Source organism: Polypterus senegalus, chromosome 9 (genome assembly GCF_016835505.1).
Source record: "Polypterus senegalus isolate Bchr_013 chromosome 9, ASM1683550v1, whole genome shotgun sequence".
Classification (NCBI taxonomy): Eukaryota; Metazoa; Chordata; class Cladistia; order Polypteriformes; family Polypteridae; genus Polypterus; species Polypterus senegalus.
The window spans coordinates 89,593,779-89,619,017 of NC_053162.1; the positions used below are offsets into that span (position 1 = coordinate 89,593,779).

General features: G+C 36.0%; 1 protein-coding gene across 1 annotated transcript in view; it reads right to left on the reverse strand.

Annotated features, from left to right (window-relative positions):
- LOC120535535 (Fanconi anemia group A protein) overlaps positions 1-25,239 on the reverse strand; it is a 129,838-nt gene that overhangs the window by 99,568 nt on the left and 5,031 nt on the right. The window contains exons 3-11 of the mRNA XM_039763455.1: positions 23,610-23,719; positions 22,761-22,860; positions 22,247-22,389; positions 21,418-21,513; positions 15,423-15,496; positions 13,924-14,027; positions 13,689-13,771; positions 13,342-13,375; positions 12,245-12,314 (exon numbers count right to left, since the gene is read on the reverse strand). Coding sequence (XP_039619389.1) covers positions 12,245-12,314; positions 13,342-13,375; positions 13,689-13,771; positions 13,924-14,027; positions 15,423-15,496; positions 21,418-21,513; positions 22,247-22,389; positions 22,761-22,860; positions 23,610-23,719 — 814 coding nt within the window. The remainder of the gene's footprint in view (positions 1-12,244; positions 12,315-13,341; positions 13,376-13,688; positions 13,772-13,923; positions 14,028-15,422; positions 15,497-21,417; positions 21,514-22,246; positions 22,390-22,760; positions 22,861-23,609; positions 23,720-25,239) is intronic.

Below are 25,239 nucleotides of genomic sequence, written 5' to 3' on the forward strand. Positions count from 1 at the left end.
ATAATACTTTACATTTACTGATATTAAATTTAATCTGCCACAAATCTACCCAAGTCTGTATGCTAGCCAAGTCTTTCTGTAATGATATAAGAGATTCCAAATTATCTGCTAATCCACCTATCTTGGTATCATCTGCAAATTTAACCAGCTTGTTACTTATATTCCTATGTAAATCATTTATATATATTAAAAATAGCAGCAGCCCTAGCAATCACCCCTGTGAAAAAACCATTCTTAACATCAGCCAGTTATGATGAGGTTCCTCGCACCATCACCCTCTGCTTCCTGTGTCTGAGCAAATTCTGCACCCATCTAAAAACATCACCCTGAACTCCCATTTCTTTTAATTTGATGCCCAACCTCTCATGTGGCACTTTATCAAATGCTTTCTGAAAGTCCAGATAAATAATATAAGCTCCACTTTGATTGTATCCTTTTGTTGCCTTCTCATAGAATTCCAGTCTGTTAATAAAACACGACCTCCCTCTTCTGAACCTATGCTGACTGTTCAGAATAACTCCTGTCCTTGCCATGTGTTGCTCAATCTTATCCTTAATAATTCCTTCCATTAATTTTCCTGTGATGCATGTTAAGCTTACTGGCCTATAGTTGCTTGGATCTGCCCTGTCACCCTTTTTATATAATGGGATGATATTTGCCATTTTCAGTCCTTCGGGAATCTCTCCAGTGCGCAGCGACTTCCTAAAAATATGTGTCAAGGGCTTATATAGGTACTCACTAGCCTCCTTAAGAACACGAGGATAAATATTATCTGGTCCTGGTGATTTGTTTGATTTCATCTTATTTAATCTGAGCAGCACTTCTCCCTCTACAATTTCCAAATCCCTCATTACTTCCTTAGTAGTCGCATTTACCGCTGGCAGGTTATCCACTTGCTCACTTGTAAACACCTCAGAAAAATGTAAGTTTAGGGCATCCGCTATTTCACTGTCTGTATCCTTTAATTCCCCTTTACTATTCCTGATGCACTTGACCTCCTCCTTGACTGTTCTTTTACTACTAAAATACTGAAAGAATCTCTTAGGGTCTTCTTTCGCCTTATCTGCTATTCCTCTCCAACTGTCTTTTAGCCTCCCCGATATCCTTCTTCATGGTTCCTTGCTACTCAAATGTCTCCACACTTAAAAGCTTATCCCAGTGTATCCTACTTAAGACATTGTCGCATCTGCTCAAAATTAGCCCTACCAAAGTTCAACTTCACAATTTTAGTCTTTGTATCTGCACTCTTACAAAATACTGAGCACTGTATTACATTATGGTCACTTGACCCTAGTGGTTCAATCACCTCTACACCCTCATCTGTTTAGACTGTGACCTGTACTTCATCTAATTAGTTCCTAGTCAGTAGTGCATCACCTTGATGTCAATAATTGGGGAGCTATCATAGTGATAGCTTAGGACCGGCTTCATTGTCTTTAGAGATCTGGCACTCCGAAAGTCCATCTTTATTGTGACACCTTTAGTATCTCTAGTCAGCTTTGCTAATTTGTTTGCAGGTGCTCGTCAAGAGATAATACAATAATTTGGGTTAAATTTTAAATGGCAGGAAGCAGTTCTTCAACAGGAAGTCTGCTGCTTTCCTGAACTTTTTTTATAGTTCAGTTATAAAGGATGGTTTGGGGATCTGGCATGCTCTTTACACTTCCACAGAGGCTTGACTCCCGCTTTGCCCATTGATTTCTTTCCCTCATCTGGCAGTGTTGCAAAAAAAACATGTCAGTAATGGTTTTTCAGATAAATTCCCTCCTCCTTTTATGTGTAGTGTTCTAAATCTGTATGCAACACAATCATATCTTTAACTGCAGATAAGAGACTTAGAATAAACAACACCCTGAATCCCAAATCATCTTTCATTCGTGAATCTTTTTTAGTTTCCCAAAGTAGGTCTCTCAGAAGTATTGTCCTTTTATTGCCTGGACAACTTGTCTTTGTTTTATTATGTGCACTGCAACTAGAGCCATAGCTGGGTCTATGTACAAAGCATTGGATAGGGAATTTGCTATGTATAATAGCTCATACTTGGATTTCTTTTTTAATTTGGTACTTCTATTAATGTGTGAACAGGTCAAGTTGCAGTTTTACACATAAAGATCAATGTTTCTTGCTCTGTAAGCTCTGGCACATATTCTAGGGTTTGCTAAATATTTCTTAAATATTTTCCTGTTACATTCAGTATTATTCGGTTCAATCACTTCACAGTAGTTTGCTATCTCTCGCTCATATTACATAAGAGGTCATTGGTGAGGAGGAGGAATAGGTCTCTTTTCTGTAAAGAGTAGCTTTTGGAAGATATATTGATCATATTCCCTCCATTTCAGCCTTTTAATCATTTTGAGCATATCATTCATACAATCTCCGTCTATCACATAGGGAGTTTTCTGCGCGAGTTGAGATCTGGCAGCAGCAGGGCTACCCACCTCCCAGTTTAAAATCCAGATTTCAATTGATTGCTTTTGGGTAATTTCAGCTAACATCATTGAAAATTGTATTAGTTCATCCTCTGCAGAGGATAATTTAGCTATTACTTTTCTAAGGTTTTCCTGTAATTTTTCACTTTCTTTTCCTGTGACTTTTAGACTTGACTAGCTGTGTTACTCAGTTTTACACAGGAAATTACCTAAGACAATGTACCTCAGTTACAGTGTTGAGGGTTAATTTGATATATCAGAAGTACAATGTAACTAACCAAGTACTTTTCTATACACAATATTTGATGTCCTTTCCCCGCCCAGAGGCTAAAATTATTAGTTCACTGGACCTCATTACTCTAGAACATGCTACATACACTGGCCCATTAGTAAAAAAAACTCCTGCTTTTCCTAATGACTTGGCTTTTGTTGTTGATCATTGTAAAACACAAAATGACATGAAAACTTTTTTTTTTTTTTTTAAATTCAAACAGTTAATTAGTAGGAATAATGGGAATAAATATGATTTCATTGTGTTGCACATCTTGTGAAAATGGTAGCTTTAATCAGATTTGTATGTAATGCTTTGATCTGTAATCTTACAAAGATTGGGATGGTTTAAATCAAAAGCAGTAAACACTGAATCATAGTTTCCTTTAACTAATTACATATAGCACTAATGTTTAAAGGCTACACATTTAAGTGGCCTATGCAATGAACTGAACATTTTAGGCACTGCACAGTAAAGAACAGAGAAAAAGAAATAATATTGTGAGCTATGTACAATGTCCACCTTATTAATGTTTTGTTTGTGGAGGACCCTTTTATGGAGCTGCGTAAGTGTTAAAACTGACCAATGCATGCAGTTGCTCCCGGGTTGTATTGTACTAAGGTTTTGAAATACCCAGGGCTCCTCTTCTTCTGCTTTGTGAATCAGAGTGTAGTGATATATTGCAGTCTTACCTCCAAAATGAAATATTGCAGGGATTTAACCACCAAGAAACACCCCCCGACCCTCTCCATAAAAAGCACTTTGAAGGATATAAGCATGCTCAACAGTCACATCTGGCTTGAATTTGTATGTATTTTATACCACACTAGCAAAATACCCGCGCTTCGCAGCGGAGAAGTAGTGTGTTAAAGAAGTTATGAAAAAGAAAATGACATTTTAAAAATAACGTAACATGATTGTCAATGTAATTGTTTTGTCACTGTTCTGAGTGTTGCTGTCATCAAGGATTTGATTATCATTATTTCTTTCAATCAGGTTCATATTTGGAGGATGTGTTGTGTTCAAATTATATTCCGTGTTTGTCAACCGCTGTAAAGATAACAGGTTTCATTCATCAAAGTGTTCACTACCTAAATCAGCACACGTGAATCTAAGATGTTTAACAGGCATTCCCAGTATTAGGTTGTGGATTTGCCTGCGAATATTTAGCGGTAATGTGTCTATGAACTTAATTTAAACGTAAGTTTTACACATTGCTTTCCTATTGATATGTCTACAAAGGCTTGTTCAGATTCAGAGGGTTGTTCCTTTCTTACTGCATCAATAAACAGCTCGTCCTCCTCTTTATCTGAGACATCACACACTGCATGCATGGGTTTACCTTTCCCAGTCCTGCAAAGGCAGTTCACGTAAGCCGCTCGGAGTACATGCATCGAAGCTTCTCAGCTGTGCTGATCTCATGCGATCTCGCGATGTCCACGGCTTTATTTAATGTTAGCTCAGACCCGGCACTTAAAAGTTTCTCTCGCACTTTCGCCGAGTTTGTGCCAAACACTAGTCTATCCCTGACCTTCTCATCTTCGTTTGCATAAGCACAGTCCTTCACCAGCAATTTTAACTCCGTTACAAAGTGATGAAAAGTCTCGTTTATACCCTGCCTCCTCTCATTAAACTTGTATCTTGCGAATATCGTATTCGTCTTAGGCATGACAAACACCAGCGGCAGCCTGTCTATGAACCTAATTTAAAGTTAAGGTTTACACCGTGCTTTGTTTCCGCAGTAGCTGCACTTATGAATATGCAAGTATGTGTCACTCGCTTCATATTCTTTTGCTGCCTTCTCAATTGTGTAATGCCTTTTTTGAACAGGTTTCATTCATGGAAGTGATCACTACCCAAATCGGTACTCGTGAATCCAAGATGTTTAACAGGCATTCCTAGTATTACAGTAAGTTGTGGATTTGCCTGCGGATATTTAGCGGCAGCGTGTCTATGAATGCAATTTAAATTTAAGCTTTACACCTTGCTTTCCTATTGATATGTCTACAAAGGCTTGTTCAGTGTCAGAGGGATGTTCATTTCCTACTGCATCAATAAGCAGCTCGCCTTCTCTTTATCTGAGACATCACACACTGCATGCACGGGTTTACCTTTCCCAGTCCTGCAAAGTCAGCTCTTGTGAGCCGCTCGGAGTACATGCATTTAAGGTTCTCAGCTGTGCTTTTGCTATGTTGTGCGATCTTGCGATGTCCACGACTTTATTTAATGTTAGCTAAGACCCGGCACTTAAAAGTTTCTCTCGCACTTTCGCTGAGTTTGTGCCAAACACTAGTCTATCCCTAACCATCTCATCTTCATTTGCATAAGCACAGTCTTTCACACGCGAAAATTTCGTGGCAGCGTGTCTATTGGATAGCTGCTGACAGACAGACTTATATGGGCAGGCACTCAATTACATGGAAGGCGTGACAATGAGGGACACAACTCCGCCTAGGCGTCACTCGCTTGATATTCTTTTGTTGCCTTCTCAATTGTGTAATGCGTTTTTTCTTCAGCGCTCTTTGGAGCTCTTCCTTGTTCTCTAAGTACTGCGTTCACAATCAGTTCACGTGATTACGTGGGAGGCGTGACGATGAGAGACGCAACTCCGCCTCACACGGCGACCGAGCTGCAGGCTATGGCCATATATGTGTACGTAAGTAGGTTCCAGTTATGACCGTTATGCATAGAATTTTGAAATGGAACCTGCCTAACTTTTATAAGTAAGCTGTAAGAAATGAGCCTGCCAAATTTCAGCCTTCTACTTACATGGGAAGTTGGAGAATTACTGATGAGTTAGTCAGCGAGTCAGTCAGTCAGTGAGGGCTTTGCCTTTCATTAGTATAGATTACGAGGAGTAATAAGAAGCCAACAGAATATGGGGCACTGTATTCCTAAAGAGAAGACTTGCTAACATAATTTTCTTCATTGATATATCCAAATGTCCCTTTATTAAAAGAAGATGCCCACTGCCATAGATGCACCACACTAGCAAATTTCAGCTTTTTAACTAAACAGGAAATAGTGTTTTTGTTGATGAGTGATTTTGTTGAGAGATATATATAGCATTCGTAGTCTGAAAGACGATCTGATTGTAAGGGTGGTTACCTACCAGGTAATGCATGTGGTCGGTCTATATATTTTTCATCTGTATGGCTGTGTGTTTTATGTGTCAGAAAGCTTCACATTTTTGCGTAGTGAAATTGTAGGCTGTCCCTTTCACTAGTGTACACACTCATTTGTGCTTACAGATTTCTAAGCCTTCCCTCCTGCTCCAGTATATACTTCAGTGCCAGCTTGGGCTGGGCAACATCCAGAGGTTTTATTTGATACATTTCCAAAATCTAATTTTCAGAGGCTGTATCGTTTACCGATTTCTTTTTTTTTGAGTCAACAGTTTTGACAACACATTGCTGAGTAGTACAAATTATTTTGCACACAGTCTCCCAGATACTGCTGCTAATGTACTATTAAAATCACCACATCTTAATGGCTGAAGCTTAAGTCATCTTTTTTTAACCTATGGTCGGTCTGTATCCAAGTCCGTGCCCTTAATGTAGGTTTCACGATTTATCTCTAACACATACAAGCTAATTTGGTGGAAATGGAAAGTAGTGACGGAAGTAAGCCACACCACAAAGCTGGCAAACTTAGACTAGAGTAAGACAGTACAAAGTATGATATTATCCGTAAATAGGGTACCCATGAACCATTGTATAGAGATGGTTCAGCTTCAAAATGTTGAGAGAGGAACAAAGCAGAGTCATATGCAAGTCATGCCCAAAAAAATATCACTACCAAAGCTAGTTGTACAACAAATCTTTCCCACCATCTCAAAGAATGACAAACAATTCAGTACAAAGAGTACATGCATGAAGCTTCATAATGCAGTCTTCCTCTCACACTACCAAACACCAACCTTTTGTCTAACATAAACTACATTAGTAGCTTCATTTTCTTATTATGTAACTTACAAAAAAGTGCAAAGTGAAATGAAGGACACGGTCCCCCTCAATATAGCCGGAGGGAAAAAAAAGGGACCCAAATGGCTGTTTAAAACAATGGATCCTAAATATGAGCTTCCCAGCCATAATTTTTTTCCACCGAAGCATTACCAAAGTTATATGCCAACGTCCGAGAGATAAATCCTGAAAAAAATTTCCAAATTTCACATTATTTGAGACCAACAGAGATATGTGATCTACCAGAACATGTAACCCTTACCTTAGCCTCACTGTACATTGAATAGAAAACTGGGAGTTAAAAAGTGTGTGCCTACAAATAAACCTAGCGGAAGATCAATGCCAAATGCACTTAGTGCTTGAAATTTAAAAGAATACAGACAAGCAGGCATTATCACTGATAACTGCAACAATGTAATCAAAGCAGTGAGCTTCAATAAATGGATGAAGCTGCTGCGTTTTAGACAATGGTATCACATTGCGATTTATAAACAGGCTGCATCAGGTTTTACTTAATCAAAATTGCAGACTGCATTTTACTTAATTTTGGATATTGTACCCAGTAGTATGTGTAACACTATCTATGGCTCAATTAACTGACTTTGATGGACTTAATTCGAGAGAGAGAGAGAGGTGCTGTAAGTTGAAAGATGTAACACAATACCAAAAATATATTTTAAAATTCTATATAAACTAAGAATGTGTGTGTGTTCGTGTGGGAGAGACAAATGGAAGAGGCCGTTGTTCACTAGTACCAAAATATTTATATGCTATATATTTAAGTCACTGATGTACAGTGCATCCAGAAAGTATTCACAGCGCATCACTTTTTCCACATTTTGTTATATTACAGCCTTATTCCAAAATAAAAAATAAATAAATAAAAATTCATTTTTTCCCTCAGAATTCTACACACAACACCCCATAATGACAACATGAAAAAAGTTTGAGGTTTTTGCAAATTTATTAAAAATAAAAAAAGAAAACTGAGAAATCACATGTACATAAGTATTCACAGCCTTTGCTCAATACTTTGTCGATGCACCTTTGGCAGCAATTACAGCCTCAAGTCTTTTTGAATATGATGTCACAAGCTTGGCACACCTATCCTTGGCCAGTTTCGCCCATTCCTCTTTGCAGCACCTCTCAAGCTCCATCAGGCTGGATGGGAAGAGTCGGCGCACAGCCATTTTAAGATTTCTAGATTTAGACATCAATCCCCAACATTGTGGGTTCAAATCCTACTTCTGACACTGTACAACCACAAGCAGGTCACTTCACCTGTCTGTGCACCACAAGTAAAAACGAAAGAAAGGGAACCAATTGTGTCACAAATGTTCCGAGTTACCTTGGATAAAGGCATCAACCCAAAAATTAAATGTATTTATATATATTTATAATAAAAAGTACTTTATATTGTAATACAGAAAAAAGCATAATATTGTTCACTTTAATAATGGAGATTTTTTTTTTTTTTAAAAAACAGAAGAGGTTGAATGGTTATCTTTGTTTTAGCTGTGGTATCGAAAGATATTGAGTATTGTGAAATTCACTGGTATTGGTATTGAATACTAAAATTCTGCTATTGTGACATTCCTATTAGGAAATGTTGATGTGAAAAGAATCGATTGACTAGTCAATTAATTACTTATTTATTTATCAGTTTTGCCTTCGGGAATGCCAGAAATTAAATTTGAGAATGTGGCAAGACTATTTTCCTTACTCTTCTCTGTGGCCCTTAAACTCGTATTAAGAAAGCTGAAGCATGCCAATTTTAAGAAACAGAGTAATACAATTTATTGATAAGCGCAAGGATTGTAAAAATCTGATAAATGCATATACTGTATATCAACATAGAAGAAAGAATGCCTCACAGACAAGACAGGCAAACATACAGCATAGAAGTGGCTGGCTCTTGTTTACATGTCTTCTAGATTTTCTTGATATTACAAGATTTTCAGTTTAGCATTTCACTTTTGGAATTTTCCTGACGCAGTCATGCGCTTGTTACACGGAAACAGTAAAGTATGCGAAAGGAGGTCTTTAGTCGGTTGTTTTGGAGTTCTAATTTATCTTAGCACAGATTAATAACTGTCACAATACTAAGACTTTAAGGATGATGTTCAATGTTGTGCAGTTGCATTTCATTTCTCTAGGTTTTAGTGGTGGGCTCGTCTTTTGCTGGAATACACTTGTGGTTTTTGCTACATAGTATTTCACCCCTGGTGAGGCATGCTGTAATCTCGTAAGTCCAAATGCAATTCTAAAACGAGAACACATATCTGGAAGAACTAACTAAAAAAAGTCTAAGTGAACAGTGCAAAATCTGCTACTACAAAGGCTATGCCCACAGAGGTTCCTCCTAAAACAATTGCCACCCCTCAAATTTCTCCTGGTCATGTACTTTAAACAGCCAGACATTCAGGATGAGAGCAAAGTAAACTTAAAAAAAGACTTGATATTGATAGAATGTAGAAAAGCAAGATTGCTGTGATCAATTCAGGAGCGCAGTAGTACAAGGTAACTAAAGCCTAATAATGACTTTTTACATTGCAATGAGTGTGGCAACAGAAGAGATAGACAGAGACAGACACACACACACAGACCACTGAGGCTACCTGGCTCCACACATTTGAGAGCTTCTGTCTGCTATCAATATCTTTTTTGGCTATTGCATCTCTATATGACATAGCAACAAATAGAATTTTAATAAGCCTTGGTGTATAAATATGTTAAAATGCTTTAGCTATATATTGGCAGTGAAATTTTGCATTTTCAATTAAACAGGAAAGTTAAATTCTCTTCTGTTATTAGTTTAGACGTACAGTTGTAACACAAACGCTATACAGCCTTGTCTGTGCTTCTACTGGCGTTATCAGACAGGCTTGTTGATTCAGCCGTTTTGAGAACTGAAATTTGCATCTCCCATGGTTCTTTGCCATGAGCTCTCTTAATGGCAGTTTTTCTCACCTCCTTTTGACAATTCAAATTTACACAAACATAGCTATCAGTTCTTTCAATCTTACATTGACACTGTCATCGTAAGTGAACAACAAAGAACATACACAGCACCTACAACAACATATTGTTTACTTCCACCACTAGTCCACTGATGTTTTCAAATGCCAATATATAATCAGATTTAAGACAGTGTTTTTTGCCTTGCCAACGGGTTATGTTTATATTTAGCATGTGCACTATGCTCTCTAGACACACGGCACATTTGTATGTTTAACAGGGTCTTTTTAGTAGACCTTTCAACTGTAGACAGTTTATAATAGTTAGAATCTTCCTGTGCTGGATTAAGTTAACAAGAACGCCAGGGCTTTTTGCAGTTCAAAATATCCACCCCTACTTTCAGCACAGCCTTCATGAGGGGATGGATTGGTTTAGAAGTATGACGCTCAGTGAGCTGTTTGATTGTTGGCACCCAGTTTTAAACAAAATTTTTCATGGTTGTCTCCAAACATATATTATATATCTAGCCCAGCAAGATGAGGTGTGATACAATGTTTCCTTCCTCAACTTGCCGTTAGGCTCTTTGATGTATCCAGTGCAACATCAAAGAGAAAAGCAAAACTCATTCTCACACTAGAGTTTAGGTGGGAAAGTTCCCTTCTTGAAGTAATGTTGCTTCACAGACTAAGCTCAGTCACCAACACTGAGCATGGTTTGGAATAATAGATCTTAAGGCTTTTAAGCTTAAAGAAAGTTTGTGAATTTTTTGTTTGGCAGAGAGGGGGTGGCTTCTCACTCCAAAGAAAGCAAATCTTCAGCTTTCAGCCTCCAAACAAACAGAAGAGATCCATTAACCAAATTTTAAAGGAAAGTGTAACTTCATGTGATTGGATCAATGTCCCTTGCAGTTACAGATCCAATGCCTGCTTACAGATGTGCTGCTTTGTCTATTAAATTCAGCCAGTGTTCTGTTTGCAGTTACAAGTCAGAAAAGAATGTCCTATAGGGCACCTGTTCATTGGAAGATATCTTTGAAGAGGTGTCAACACAAGTTTAATTTATACCTTTATTAACAGATGAAGTACAAAGCTGATCATAAAATTGGAAGAGCCGTTCAATTTAATGTTTAATCTGCCTTTTGTGCTACTAAAAGCCTAGTAAAAACAGGCCATGGCCACTCTGCTCTACAATGTTGAAAACAATGATTTTCCCATGTAAGGACAGAAGTGAAGGAAGAACAGTCTGTTAACATCTCTTTGATGTTTTCCATCATAATATCAAAGATGCGTTTAAAGATCCTTGTAATTATTATTCTCAGGTATTTCATTTGATTAGACACATACAGTGGGTATTGAAAAGTATCACACCCTTTGACAATATTCACATTTTGATTCTTTAAAGTCTAAAATGAAAACACACACAATTTTCTTCTGCTTTATAATACCAATCACATACATAATTGTGAACCTGAGATATAAAGCAACATGCAGTCATCTACTGTAACCATTTGGGACCACCCATTTGGCCATAGGTCAGATTGGCTGTATGTCAGTCACAAAGTGTATAAATCATTGTAATTAAGGCTCTGTGGGTCTAATATGGGTTACCAGATTGCATACTTTAACTGCCAGTACAGAGTAGCATAAACCAATCTTTAAATCTCTGCATCTGCTTGCCAGGTCCATGTAAGGCTGTGTCATGTCACAAGTTGGTTGTGGTTTGCAATTATTTTTCATTAAACAGAACTGCAATTAGCCTATATGATGCTTGGTGGAATTTAAATTTTCTTCAGTTTTATGTTTATATATATATAAAAATGAATAGCTGCTAATAATTGTGTTGAAAACATTTTTGTTTTTAATACAACTAGATAATCAACTGGGCCAGCAGTTTTCCTGCTCTGAGTATATGGCATCTTAAATTTCAACCAGCATAAAAGACTTATCAAGCTCTTCTAAAACAGAGATTATCAAGATGAGCAATTTGTATTTTATTATCTCTCTCTTTAATTAAAAAAAAAACAAATAAAAAAAAACAAAAACAAAAAAAAACACACCACTGTCAGGAATCTTATAGTATTTCCCAAACATTTTACACTAGTTATTTCTTTGTGTGCCCTAATTTTATTTCCAGCTACATTATTCAAGTGAAGTTCATTGTAATGTGCACATAGGTGGTTTTATTTCTTTAGTAGTCAAAAGATTAAACTACAAATGTAGTGACAATCCTACAGAATGCCTCATTTTATGATTTTGCATATTCTTTACCAGTTCTACAGCCCGCAGTAATCAGCTCTGATGCATAGTTTTTTTATGTAAAAAATATACAGTATAAGATATGTTCCCTGTTCACACAGAAATCTCTGGGAAAGCACTGATCTCAAAGAAATATCAATTTATATGGATATCAATTTTACAGTTGTAAATAATTTTGAAAAAAATCTTTGAAGAGAAAATGTAAATCTGTTCTTATCTGCTATATTGATCACAGATCCAAATGATAGTTTTATGAATTGGATCTGAAGTGGTAACTAGGGTAAGTTCGAGAGTAGTAACAAATTAAAAATCAGTGCAAAGAACTTTTAGGCAGTACCCCTAATTATACAGTATAATTGGTGTGCTTACCAGAACTGAGCAGCATTCTCTTTAGAAGTTTTTTCTTCTACTTTTTCATTAGTGACTACTTCAAGAACCCCTAAAAATGTAAAACATATTTATCTACATTACTTTTGGATATATACTAATGACAAAGAAAAATAATGACACTGTCTATTAGTGCTGGGCGATATCGAAAAATCATATATCACGATATGGATTATTTTATATCACAATAACGATATATATCACGATATACCACCCACAATAAAGTACGTTTCCAGTTATTCTCTGAAAAGTTTGACAAAAATATCATTGCATGCTTTTTTTTGCAACTTTATTTTGAAGTGACATTTAACTGAACTGTCACAAAACCACAAGATGGAGTTTCTTTGCGAAAAAGTTCATTTTATTCTTGATTATCACTTATATAAAGGGTAGAGTATGCATTGCATAGCGACAAGACATTATCATTCATTTGTCATAGCCTATTTAATGCAATATTTTCTTTAGTAATTGATAAAATTAGGTTAGAAACGATAGAAACGATAGAAGAGAAATAGGACGATAGAAAAGTGTCTATCGTCCCCACGATATATATCGTCATATCGCCCAGCACCACTGTCTATTGTTTAAAGACAACTTGATATTAGACCAAGAGACTAGATTTGCTACCAGGCCAGTAAAGTCTGAGTAGAGTCTGCACATTTCTTTTTCCTCTTAAATTGACAAAGACCTACAGGTTATGTTAACGGATTACTCTACATTATTGATATATTCAGAAGTGTCAGTGTGTGAAAGAGTGTTCCGTGTACATGGTTGGTTTGTGCTTGGTTCCCAGTTTTGTCAGGACCCTGAATTTAAAATAAACAAGAAATGAAATGAATGGTGTGAATAATATACATACCTATACAGTATATATTTAAACAAGGTTTAAAATATGTAAGATCTATATTTAATTAAAATACTGTGAGTTCTGAATTTTTTGCTTTTACTAAATGCTAAAGAAGGAACAAAATATACATCCATGTTTAATTAAAACATATACTTATTCAACAAATTTAGCAGTCATAAACTGAAAATGTTTTTCTGCTACAATTTTCTACAGTAAAAATGTAAATACTTACATGAAAGCATTTCATTCATAGTAGTAAAGCACACCTAAAAATTTAAAAAAAAAAAAAAAAAGATAAAAAGTCATATGCAACTTTAATCACAGCAAACAAATGTTCACTGTGAATTCTATCAAACCTAAAACTAAAAACAGAATCTTGTCTGACAGAACAGTAAAACTGATGCTTTCCCTTTTTTCTATGGCTTTATTCTACATCAAGTCTTTACAATGAGCATAACATATTGTCATATACAACACAAAATATCAGCAGGGTTGCTCGTTACAAAATAAAAGTTTTAATTATTCTTGTCTTGATATGAATGAGCAACAGGAATATAGCCTCTGCAGTCACATTATTACCTGATGAATTCTCTTCAGTTTTACACTGGGTTCCTTGTCGTTTGCTTCTTGGAAGCTATATCTCACAAGCACGGTCACAACATCTAGTTAAAAAACAGTTACATTAACAACAAAAAGTTCAGTTGGTTCTATGTAAACCACACGGTTGGATGATATTGTAAATAACTACTTACTTGATTACACTTATTAAATTTACATGAACTCTAAATTAAAAATAACATTTAGGTCAATTTACCTGAAAGTATACAATGGCAAATGTCAGTTTCTCGATTCATTTCTCCACAGAGCAAATTAAGGTTTCTGAACAACCATCCAGACACAGCAACACAGTTCCTATTGCTGAAATAAATGCATTTATTAAAGACTGAGACTCCAATTTGCCGAACTGATTCAAAGCACACTTCAAGCAACTAGTAAGCATGCTTCCTTCATCATGAAACTGTCTAGGCAAAATTTCTGCTCAGTGCAAAATCTGTTAAAATAAACACTAGAATGGTTTTCACAGTATTATACAGTACAAGTACGAACCGGATTCCAAAAAAGTTGGGACACTAAACAAATTGTGAATAAAAACTGAATGCAATGATGTGGAGATGGCAAATGTCAATATTTTATTTGTAATAGAACGTAGATGACAGATCAAACGTTTAATCAGAGTAAATGTATCATTTTAAAGGAAAAATATGTTGATTCAAAATTTCACGGTGTCAACAAATCCAAAAAAAGTTGGGACAAGTAGCAATAAGAGGCTGGAAAAAGTAAATTTGAGCATAATGAAGAGCTGGAAAACCAATAAACACTAATTAGGTCAATTGGCAACATAATTGGGTATAAAACGAGCTTCTCAGAGTGTCAGTGTCTCTCAGAAGCCAAGATGGATAGAGGATCACCAATTCCCACAATGTTGCGCAGAAAGATAGTGGAGCAATATCAGAAAGGTGTTACCCAGCGAAAAATTGCAAAGACTTTGCATCTATCATCATCAACTGTGCATAACATCATCAGAAGATTCAGAGAATCTGGAACAATCTCTGTGCGTAAGTCAAGGCCGTAAAACCATACTGGATGCCCGTGATCTCCGGGCGCTTAAACAACACTGCACCACAAACAGGAATGCTACTGTAAAGGAAATCACAGAATGGGCTCAGGAATACTTCCAGAAACCATTGTAAGTGAACACAATCCACCGTGCCATCCGCAGTTGCCAGCTGAAACTCTACAGTGCAAAGAAGAAGCCATTTCTAAGCAAGATCCACAAGCTCAGGCATTGTCACTGGGCCAGGGATCATTTAAAATGGAGTGTGGCAAAATGGAAGACTGTTCTGTGGTCAGACGAGTCACGATTCGAAGTTCGTTTTGGAAATCTGGGACACCTTATACAATTTCTCGTATGAGGAATTTGTATACCCAGGTCAGAGTGCAGGGTAAGCCATTGTACAGCGCCCCTGGAGCAATTGAAGGTTAAGGGCCTTGCTCAAGGGCCCAGCAGTGTAGGATCTCTTTTGGCAGTGACGGGGATTCAAACCAGCAACCTTTGAGATACCAGCGAAGATCCTTAGCCTCAGAGCCACCACTCCGCCCTAAACTCTTGGTCTTTGTAATTCCATTCCACTTTCTAAAGGTCATTGGCCTGATGCACATAATACCAGAATATAGACTCCTCAAAAAACTTACTCGTGTGGTGTGCCGACTATTTTTGATGACTGTACTAACCTTTTACTATAAACACATTACCTTTCCAGAAACTCTTCCAAGGATGTGATATTTTCCTTATGCAGATACCATACAAGTTCAAGGGGTAAAGAATGCTATAAGATAAACACAAACATTATTGAACACTAAGGACATTCATAAAGTTTCTGCACTTAATTTATCTTTTTAACTATTTATTAAGAATTTCAAAAACAAATTACATCGCTTTTCTACATAGTTACCTTCGTTTGCGATACAATTTTCCCAGCATTGTACCAACTCAACGCCCAATTACTACTCCTCCCACCTTCACTGTTTCCAACAAAAATATTTAAAGTGTGTAAACATTTTGAATGTCCCTCATAAATTGACATGAGTTATAATTAATATGGTCTTAAATAAAAAAAATAAATAAAAAAAATTGTACACTATAACATTTTCCTGTACGTAGTCAAACCCATTCAGGGTCACAGGAGAGTAAAAGTCAAAGCTTTGCTGCTGCTGTCAGTAACAAGCTGACTTCTGCAAATTTAAGAGCCTTCACTTAATATGTACTAACACTATGAAGAAACATTCTTGCTTGTTATACCTGTCTTGGCTGAAATACTGACATACAGTGCATTTGTGATTTCTTATACAAGGTTTTTTTTTCCTTATCAATCCAAAAGCTTGATTTTCAAATCTGTATAGAAGGCTATACAGTACTTTTTATTTTTAACCTGCACATGAGCAATGTTGAACTTGCTAGAGGGTGAGACTATAGGCACCTATACCATATGTTTATCTACAGTGACGAGGAAAAGGACAAGGTGGGGACAGAAGCAACAGCAGGAGGTAATAAGTATCTATTTAGACAATCTATGCTAAATTTCATTGTATTAAGAATATAAAAACGTGTAAAACTAGAATTACAATGAGAAGTCATTTAATTTGCTTTTAAGCTGGTGGTTCAAAAAAGACAACTATAAATCTTTTGGAAAACTCAGCAAGAAAAGATGACAATTCACCTGTCACATATCTGCCCCTCTTAAATATTAACTTCTTCACTCAGCATAATCCCAGTAATCACACTAAAGTAATAATTCAGCCAACAAAAGCAGCAATAGGAAAGTGCCAGTGGTGTACCATGACTAACAAAATAAAAGGACTCGGCATACACCAACAGCCGTGAAACCTTATGCCCAAGTCTATAAAATCCCAGTCATTTGTAATTACATGAAGCAACAACTCCTTTCAAAATGAAATACAGTTTCTGCATATCAAAATGAGCATGGGTCTAAAAGCATTTCAAATTGACTTCATTTTTACACAGAGGCACATAGCTGTTCATAAAAGTACTTATCGTCGGTAACAGGAGAGCAAAGCAAAATGGATGTGAAAATTTACTTAACCCCTTATACACTAGGGGTTCTTTTTGCCATTATTAAACCTAAATTACAAAAATAAATGGCTATTGCTCTACCTACGTAATAAAGGGGCTGCAAATGGCTGAAGAGTAGTGAGTACAACATTTCAAAAATTTAAAAGAAAGTATTTATATGATTAACAACCTTTGCTACCACTGATATCATCTAAATAAAACAAAAAAATGTTGGAGCTTTAAGTACTTCTGTCCAAAACAATATAGATTTTACAGTATATAACCAAGACACTTTATGATGCACAATTCTGGAGTATCTCGATGCATGCTCAATAATCCAGGTAAGGAAATTCTAGAAAGTTAATTCTGTTCATCTGGACATTTTTTTCTGATATGTTTCATCACTCATCCAAGTGACTTCCTCAGTCTTAGTATAAGGCTGGAAAAACCTGCAGTCAACGGAGACGGAGTAAGTCACTTGGATGAGTGATGAAACGTACCAGATAAAAACTATGCCCAGACGAACAGAATAAACTTTCTAGAATCCTGGAATAGATCTTGTCTGCACCCAAATCTGATAGATATAATTGAACAAAGTTTAGTTGTCATTTACCATAGCATTGTAAAATTATAGTGTTTGGCACAAGGTGTTTCCCTCTTTGGAATCATAGTCTCCCTTTTTGGAAACATTTAGTCTCTTACACCTAAACAATCTCTCAAAACAAGCATTTTAGAAAAGAAGTATATACACACACATACAAACACAGCCACTACATGTATGTATCAATCTGAAGCAACAAGTAAAACAATTTGTAACTATGCACATATAATTAGGTACTCAACCAAACCTTTGTTTGAATTTTTCTTTTCATGCCAGTCCTTGAAACCATTACTGTGTACTAACAGACACAGAGATTCTGTAAACTATATTGGGGTTTATGAGCTACAATTCACCTATCTTATCCTGTCTTCTGTTGCAGTTGCCCAACAGATGTTCAGTGCGTTTTTATGTATGTTTCTTGATGTTTTTGCTTTTTGTACATAAATACATACATTTTTATACCAGCTTCTTCCAGTGCTAGCTTACATGGGTGGGATTAGTGCCTTTGCTGGCAGCCCTCAGTACAAAGCTAATCATACAAGCACATACACCTAAACCAGTGTTTCTCATGTACTTTTATGTCATTTGCCACACAGTTACTCTTCACCTTAACCTATATAACCTTCACCCCAGCAGCAGGGCAGCTTAGAGTTAGAGTTAGAATGAGTAGCAAGAATTACTATAGTGTGATCTACCAACAAAGAAACCGCATCATGCAGGTTCGGACAGTGATGCGATGGGCTAGCATGCTTGTGATAACTTTTTAAAATCAAGCAGATCCTAAACTGTTTTTGTCATGGTCTTGAGCAGCCCTGGCTGGGCCACACTGCCTCCATAATCATTTATTGCAGTTTAGGGTTCTTTGCACCAGTAGAATTTCAATTAACTTTGATGTAGCAAATTCCATTTTTATGTACAAATGAAACAAACTAGTTTTAATGTAGATGAACATTTAGCAGCCATCACTAATGCTATAGTATAGTGCAGCGTTCATCATTTTCAATTATTTTGCTCTATCTTTCACATGTATCATTGAATGTAACTGGTGGTGCATACAGCCACTGAATAAGCTCTATACAGTTGTGCTTGAAAGTTTGAGAACCCTTCAGAATTTTCTATATTTCTGCATAAATATGACCTAAAACATCATCAGATTTTCACCCAAGTCCTGAAAGTAGATAAAGATAAACCAGTTAAACAAATGAGACAAAAACATTATACTTGGTCATTTTTTAATTAAGGAAAATGATCGAATATTACATATTTGCGAGTGGCAAAAGTATGTGAACCTTTGCTTTCAGTATCTGGTGTGACTAAACGTTTTGGGTAACTTTTGATCATTCCTGCACACCGGCTTGGAGGAATTTTAACCATTCCTCCGTACAGAACAGCTTCAACTCTGGGATGTTAGTGGGTTTCCTCACATTAACTGCTCGCTTCAGGTCCTTCCACAACATTTCGATTGGATTAAGGTCAGGACTTTGACTTGTCCATTCCAAAACATTAACTTTATTATCCTTTAACCATTCTTTTGTAGGACAACTTGTGTGCTTAGGGTCGTTGTGTTGCTGCATGACCCACCTTCTCTTGAGATTCAGTTCATGGACATATGTCCTGATATTTTCTTTTAGAATTTTCTGATATAATTCAGAGTTCATTGTTCCATCAATGAAGCCAAGCCGTCCTGGCCCAGATGCAGCAAAATAGGCCCAAACCATGATACTACCACCACCACCACGTTACACAGATGAGATAAGGTTCTTATGCTGGAATGCAATGTTTTCCTTTCTCCAAACATAACGCTTTTCATTTACACCAAAAAGTTCTATTTTGGTCTCATCCGTCCACAAAACATTCTTCCAATAGCCTTCTGGTTTGTCCACGTGATCTTTAGCAAACTATCGATGAGCAGCAAAGTTTTTTTTGGAGAGCATTGGCTTTCTCCTTGCAACCCTGCCATGCACACCATTGTTGTTTAGTGTTCTCCTGATGGTGGACTCATGAACATGAACATCAGCCAATGTGAGAGAGGCCTTCAGTTGCTTAGAAGTTACCCTGGGGTCCTCTGTGACCTCGCCGACTATTACACGCCTTGCTCTTGGAGTGATCTTTGTTGGACGACCACTCCTGGGGAGGGTAACAAAGATCTCGAATTTCCTCCATTTGTACACAATCTGAGAGATGGTTTTGTAACCTTTTCCAGCCTGATGAGCATCAACAACTCTTTTTCTGAGGTCCTCAGAAATCTCCTTTGTTCGTGCTATGATACACTTCCACAAACGTGTTGTGAAGAGCAGACTTTGATAGATCCCTGTTCTTTAAATAATACTGGGTGCCCACTCACACCTGATTGTCATCCCATTGATTGAAAACACCTGACTCTAATTTCACCTTCAAACTAACTGCTAATCCTAGAGGTTCACATACTTTTGCCACTCACAAATATGTAATAGTCGATCATTTTCCCCAATAAATAAATGACCAAGTATAATATTCTTGTCTCATTTGTTTAACTGGTTTCTCTTTATCTACTTTTTAGGACTTGAGTGAAAATCTGATAATGTTTTGGGTCATATTTATGCAGAAATATAGAAAATTCTAAAGGGTTCACAAACTTTCAAGCATAACTGTAGGTAAACAGCTAGATTGGAAAGGGAATATTTAGCAGATTAGAAGTCTATGTTCATAATTCCCAGCATGCTAATGACAGCACTCTGCCTGCTGTCTCAAAAAGTATACCATAGCTGCTAGGAGGAAGAAGTGGCTCTCTGAGTCTGTAATATTTTTCTGTAAAATAACTAATAAATCATTGTGTAATTTTGCCAATTTCATATGTTGATCCTTGAAAAAAATGTCTAAATTAGCAAAGGATTATGCTGCTGTAAATTATGTTAGAGCATCACTATATGCATTAATAGTAGTAGTGTTTCAGGTTTCTTAATGACTGCTGCTCCCACCTTGCACCTAGTGCTGCCAGGACAGGCAATGGTTTCCAACAAACCATTGTCTGATCTGAGCAAAAGGTTAAGAAATAGGATGTATTGATGCCCAGATAAATATGTGAAACCTTCTAAAATGATCAAAAGACGCAGCTTGAGGAAGAAAAAGAAAAGCATAAGAGGAAAAATAAATAAAAAACGACTAGCAAAAAGCAATCAAAATAAACAAAAAAAATGAATCCAGATAGCTAAATATTGATTCATTTTCAAAACTTCTATATGAAAGGGTTTATAAAGTAGGGAGCGTGAATTACAGGAAAGGGGAACTAAGAGACATTATTATATTCAAAATTCACTTGCAACAAGCAGTGAACAATGAGGAAAAAATATCATATCAGTTGATATATTGACTTGAATATATCCATTAGAATGATTCACAAGATCACAACCAGAACAAGTTTTATCACTTCATAGAACATTTTCACTTCTGTTTCCTTACTCCTTAAACCAAATATGCCACAAAAGTATTTCACCTGCAGGAGTTACATGCTCCCCTATTGCTCCTACTAACTACTAAAACCTCCGAGAGCAGGTAAGGCACTCTTTGCACCATGCACACCTGCCACTGGGTATTTTTTAAAACCAACAGATGTTAACAACAAGATTTTTAAGAGAGAAAAAAAATACAAAGAAAATGCAATTTGCACACTTAAAAGGAAAAGGCAAAAAGGACATAGGATTGAACACTCTACACAGATAAAAAATAAAAATAAAAATGATTACTATTTACAAAAGATTTAACAGTCCCTCATGAAATTTCAACATTTAAAAAGAAACCCACAAATTGGCATTAGATATGTATACTATAGAAATACTAGTAAACAAATAAGGCATGTTATCAGTAACACTATTTTTTTTTGAGAATATTTAGAAGTTTTCAAGGCATCAAAAGCCAGCAACCAGTTAAACACAGGTTCATAATCCTTAAGTATCGAGAAAATGATGAAATAAAAATTCAATCAAATATTCCAGACTCAGGGAAAAAAAAAAAGGGAAGAATACCAATGTGGATAAAAGTAGAACAAATATACTCTATTAATGTCTATTTTGGAGTTTGTTAAAACCTGAAATGTGTACCTTTGCACTCCACATCTCCTGACAGAATATCTGGCGACTGAAGGCATTTTGAGAACGAAGCTCTTTTACAGATTTAGTTAAACAAACTAGAATTTCCTATGGATTGAAAAATAAAAGGTTAAATAATTCATATACAACAATAGGTTTTTGTATATATATACACATCCATCCATTATCCAACCCGCTATATCCGAATTACAGGGTCATGTTTGGGGGGTGTGTGGGAGTTGGGGGTCTGCTGAAGCCAGTCCCAGCCAATAGAGGGCACAAGGCAGGAAACAAACCCCGGGCTGGGTTCCAGTTCACCGCAGGGCGCATACACACACACACTCAGACACCAGCCACCCACTAGGGACAATTTTAGAATCGCCAATACACCTAACCTGCATGTTTTTGGATGGTTGGGAGGAAACCGAAGCAGACACGGGGAGAACATGCAAACTCCACACAGGGAGGACAAGGGAAGCGAACCCAGGTCTCTTAACTGCGCTGCATATATATATTTATGTATTTGAAATCATATTCAAACTCAGAATTTAAAAAAACTAATTTGTATACCAAAATACTTTTGAAGGACAAGTATTTTTCACTTGTCAAAAGTAAAATGAAGTAATTTTTTTAAGGACCACTATACTGTAAAAAGCAGCTTTGAAAACACCCGTTTTTTTTCTTTGCATAAGAAAAAAAATCAGTGTGAACACACTGTACACTATAAATGAACATGATTAAAAAATAAAATCCTACATTTGAAGTTGAATACAACTCATTTAAAACTACATACTTTAATTTCATTAAATGTGTGAATGTTTGTTAAATTAATTGCATGTACCCTTTTTTCACTTGTAAGCAAAACACTTTGACTTGATTCATCATAAGTCAGAAAGAGCTCCAAGATTTTTTCCACCACTTTTCTTGCTGCCAAAACACCAACAGGAATGCCATAGGTTGAAGCAAGATCATAAAGAGCACTGACTGGAGGAAGAAGGAAAAAAAGGAACTTTTACAGTATATTACATAAAGTGGTAGGTTTACTTTAAAACATGGATAAAACTTACATCTCCATAATATTTGTAAAATTTAATAGATTCAAACTCATTTAATCAAAAAGATGTCTCATTTTCTTTGCAGCAGGTTCCTAATGTATGTCATTTTACATTATAGCTTCATTACGGTCTATTTACTTATTCCATATTTATATTTTCAAAACTATTTCTATGTGTAGTATACACTGTGGAAACAGAAAAAATATACACAAAGACTGTTCATTGCCTCAAACCATAGAACATTTAATCCATTTCTGGAACAGCTAGTCAAAAATATATTTCTTAGTAAACTGGACATACCCAACAAAGAATCTCCATTAGTTATCTTAGCAGAAAACCTTGATTTTCCAGATTTATTTTCTTCATCTAAGTAGGTCTTTTTATAAGGCACTGGGTTCTCCTATTATAAAACACAGAAATTTGTAGTATTCAGAGCTTAGAAAAAAAAGAAACGTATTCTAACTGCTTCATCATGGGAAGGTGAATAAATAAAATGCAAAGACACAGTTTAATACTTTACCATTAACCTGTTATTAAATTGTGTGAGAATAATCACACCTGCATTGTAATTCACAGACATACACATACATTATCAGTATCACTTATATTTTATTTTGTTAATATAAAAGAAAAAGTATCTTTTTAAAAAAAGTATAAAATGTTCAGCAGCAAAACTAGCTTTAGAATACAGCTACAAAAATAAAAACTAGGATCTTCAAAAAACCGACTTCTGCATTACTATAAATGTAATTCTGGATTTACACTATTTACTTCCAAAAGTCACTTTCAGGTGGTGGTTTAATCGAAGTTAAGATTTTGATACCCATCTATTTCCTGAACCAGCTTATTGTATTTGAAGTTGCTGGTTCACCAGGCAAGAAGGCAGCAACCAACACAAAATGGAATGCCAGTCTGACACCCTCACTCACACTGGGCTAAATGTGAATTGTTAAACAGCCTAACATGCACATCTTTAGCATATGGAACAAAACTGGAGTACCTAAGGGTGCATGAAATAATTCAACAGCTTGAAAGGGATGAGATAACTGTGCTACTAAAACTGCCTTTGCTTCCCCTCCCCCACCCATATAAAAGAACATTTGAAATTTAAGACAATTTATAAGATTGGCACAAAATGCAGCCTCTCACCTCAACTAGCAAGTCTCCCAAATTCTGGTGACGGTTAAAGAGATGAACGGCAGCTTCCTGAAGTTCCTTTTCATTTTCTGGAACAGGCTTCCTCTTTAAGCTTCGTTCAGCTGAGGAGCACAGAATCAAAGACAACAGTAAGCTACAAAATGAAACAATAACATAAAAAAGCCTGAATTGCTGTTTGGTGTAGTTACATTGTCGCAACATAATTTAATTAATAAGATGCATAACTTAAGTTAGTACTACTTTTTTCTTAGTGTTAACATTACAAAGCAAGTATTAAAGAAAAAAATGAAATTAAGCCAAATGACATGTAAAATGATAAATCACTGAAATGTTCTGGAAGCACAACAGGACGGGAATACATGAAGTGCATGCAGAATAAATAAAAAAAAAAGGGGAAAGAGTATTTAGTACACAACAAAGCATGTAATTTCATTGATTTTATCACTATATCGGCTCCAATAAAAAAATGTAAAACAAAATAAAAAATTTATTTTTCTAAAAATTTTTAAATGGTCGAAACTTGCATCTGCTGTCCCAACCGTATAAGAAGGCAATCAGACCAAACTTAGTAACATTATGTCACCCAAGACACATATATATTATACACTAGATAAAAATTAGCCAGATGGTGAAATTTGTATAGGATGCTAAACTAGTAGAATTTGTCAACACACCAATGTCAGTAAACTCATAAACAGATAAATTAGGACAGAATTCCACCTAAATATATACACAAATCTGACACTTGAAAGTGTGTCTTATGAGAAAGACTAGATAATCGTAATGGACTCACCACTATCCACAAAACATAATTGTAATCAAATAGGAAGCATGGAGTTACAAAAAGTAAAAGCAGAAACTATGCTTATGCATAGTAACAAACATGGCAGGTCTCGGCTATGTACAGGTTTGAATTTTAAACTACAAAAAGGACATAAAAGTGCTCTTAAAGGTACAAGGAAAACCTACTTTACTAGGACCGTGTTTTAAGAGCTACAATAAAAAAAGGAAAATAATGTTTTCAGGTAAAGCACAAACAAAGTGGCAACATAATAGAAAAAATAAATAAATTATGAACGAAATAAGTACAGCTTTAAACAAGTTTTTCAATAAGACCATGCAGACAAAGATTAACATTGGTAAAGGTGTAAATCTTATATAACTTTAGAATGCACTTCTTTACACAGAGAACTACAGTATCTAGTTATCAGGTACTACTGCACTAGGGGAGGCTTAATATTTTTACAGATACTACATGAATAAAAACTGATGGACAATGATGAACAGAAAAACCTACTCTTGTTAAAACATTTTATCTTATGCTTTTATTATTTAAAGAAAACAACACTGACTATATACTGCTGTGGGTATGAATAAAGCCTGTGATTAAGTAGCATCCTTGACAATAACTAGTTCCTGCCTTCTACCTGCTGCTATAGGAAGACTTTTGACCCTCATGAACCTCATTTGGATTAGGTACTGTATGTTTAACAAATTTATGTCACTGATTTTACATACTACTGTACACTGTAATACAATGGAGAATTTCCAGGGTGGTGTGGGCAGCCACCTGACCACTGTAAATGAGATATTAGCCTGACCTTTCCTAACTGACCAAGCA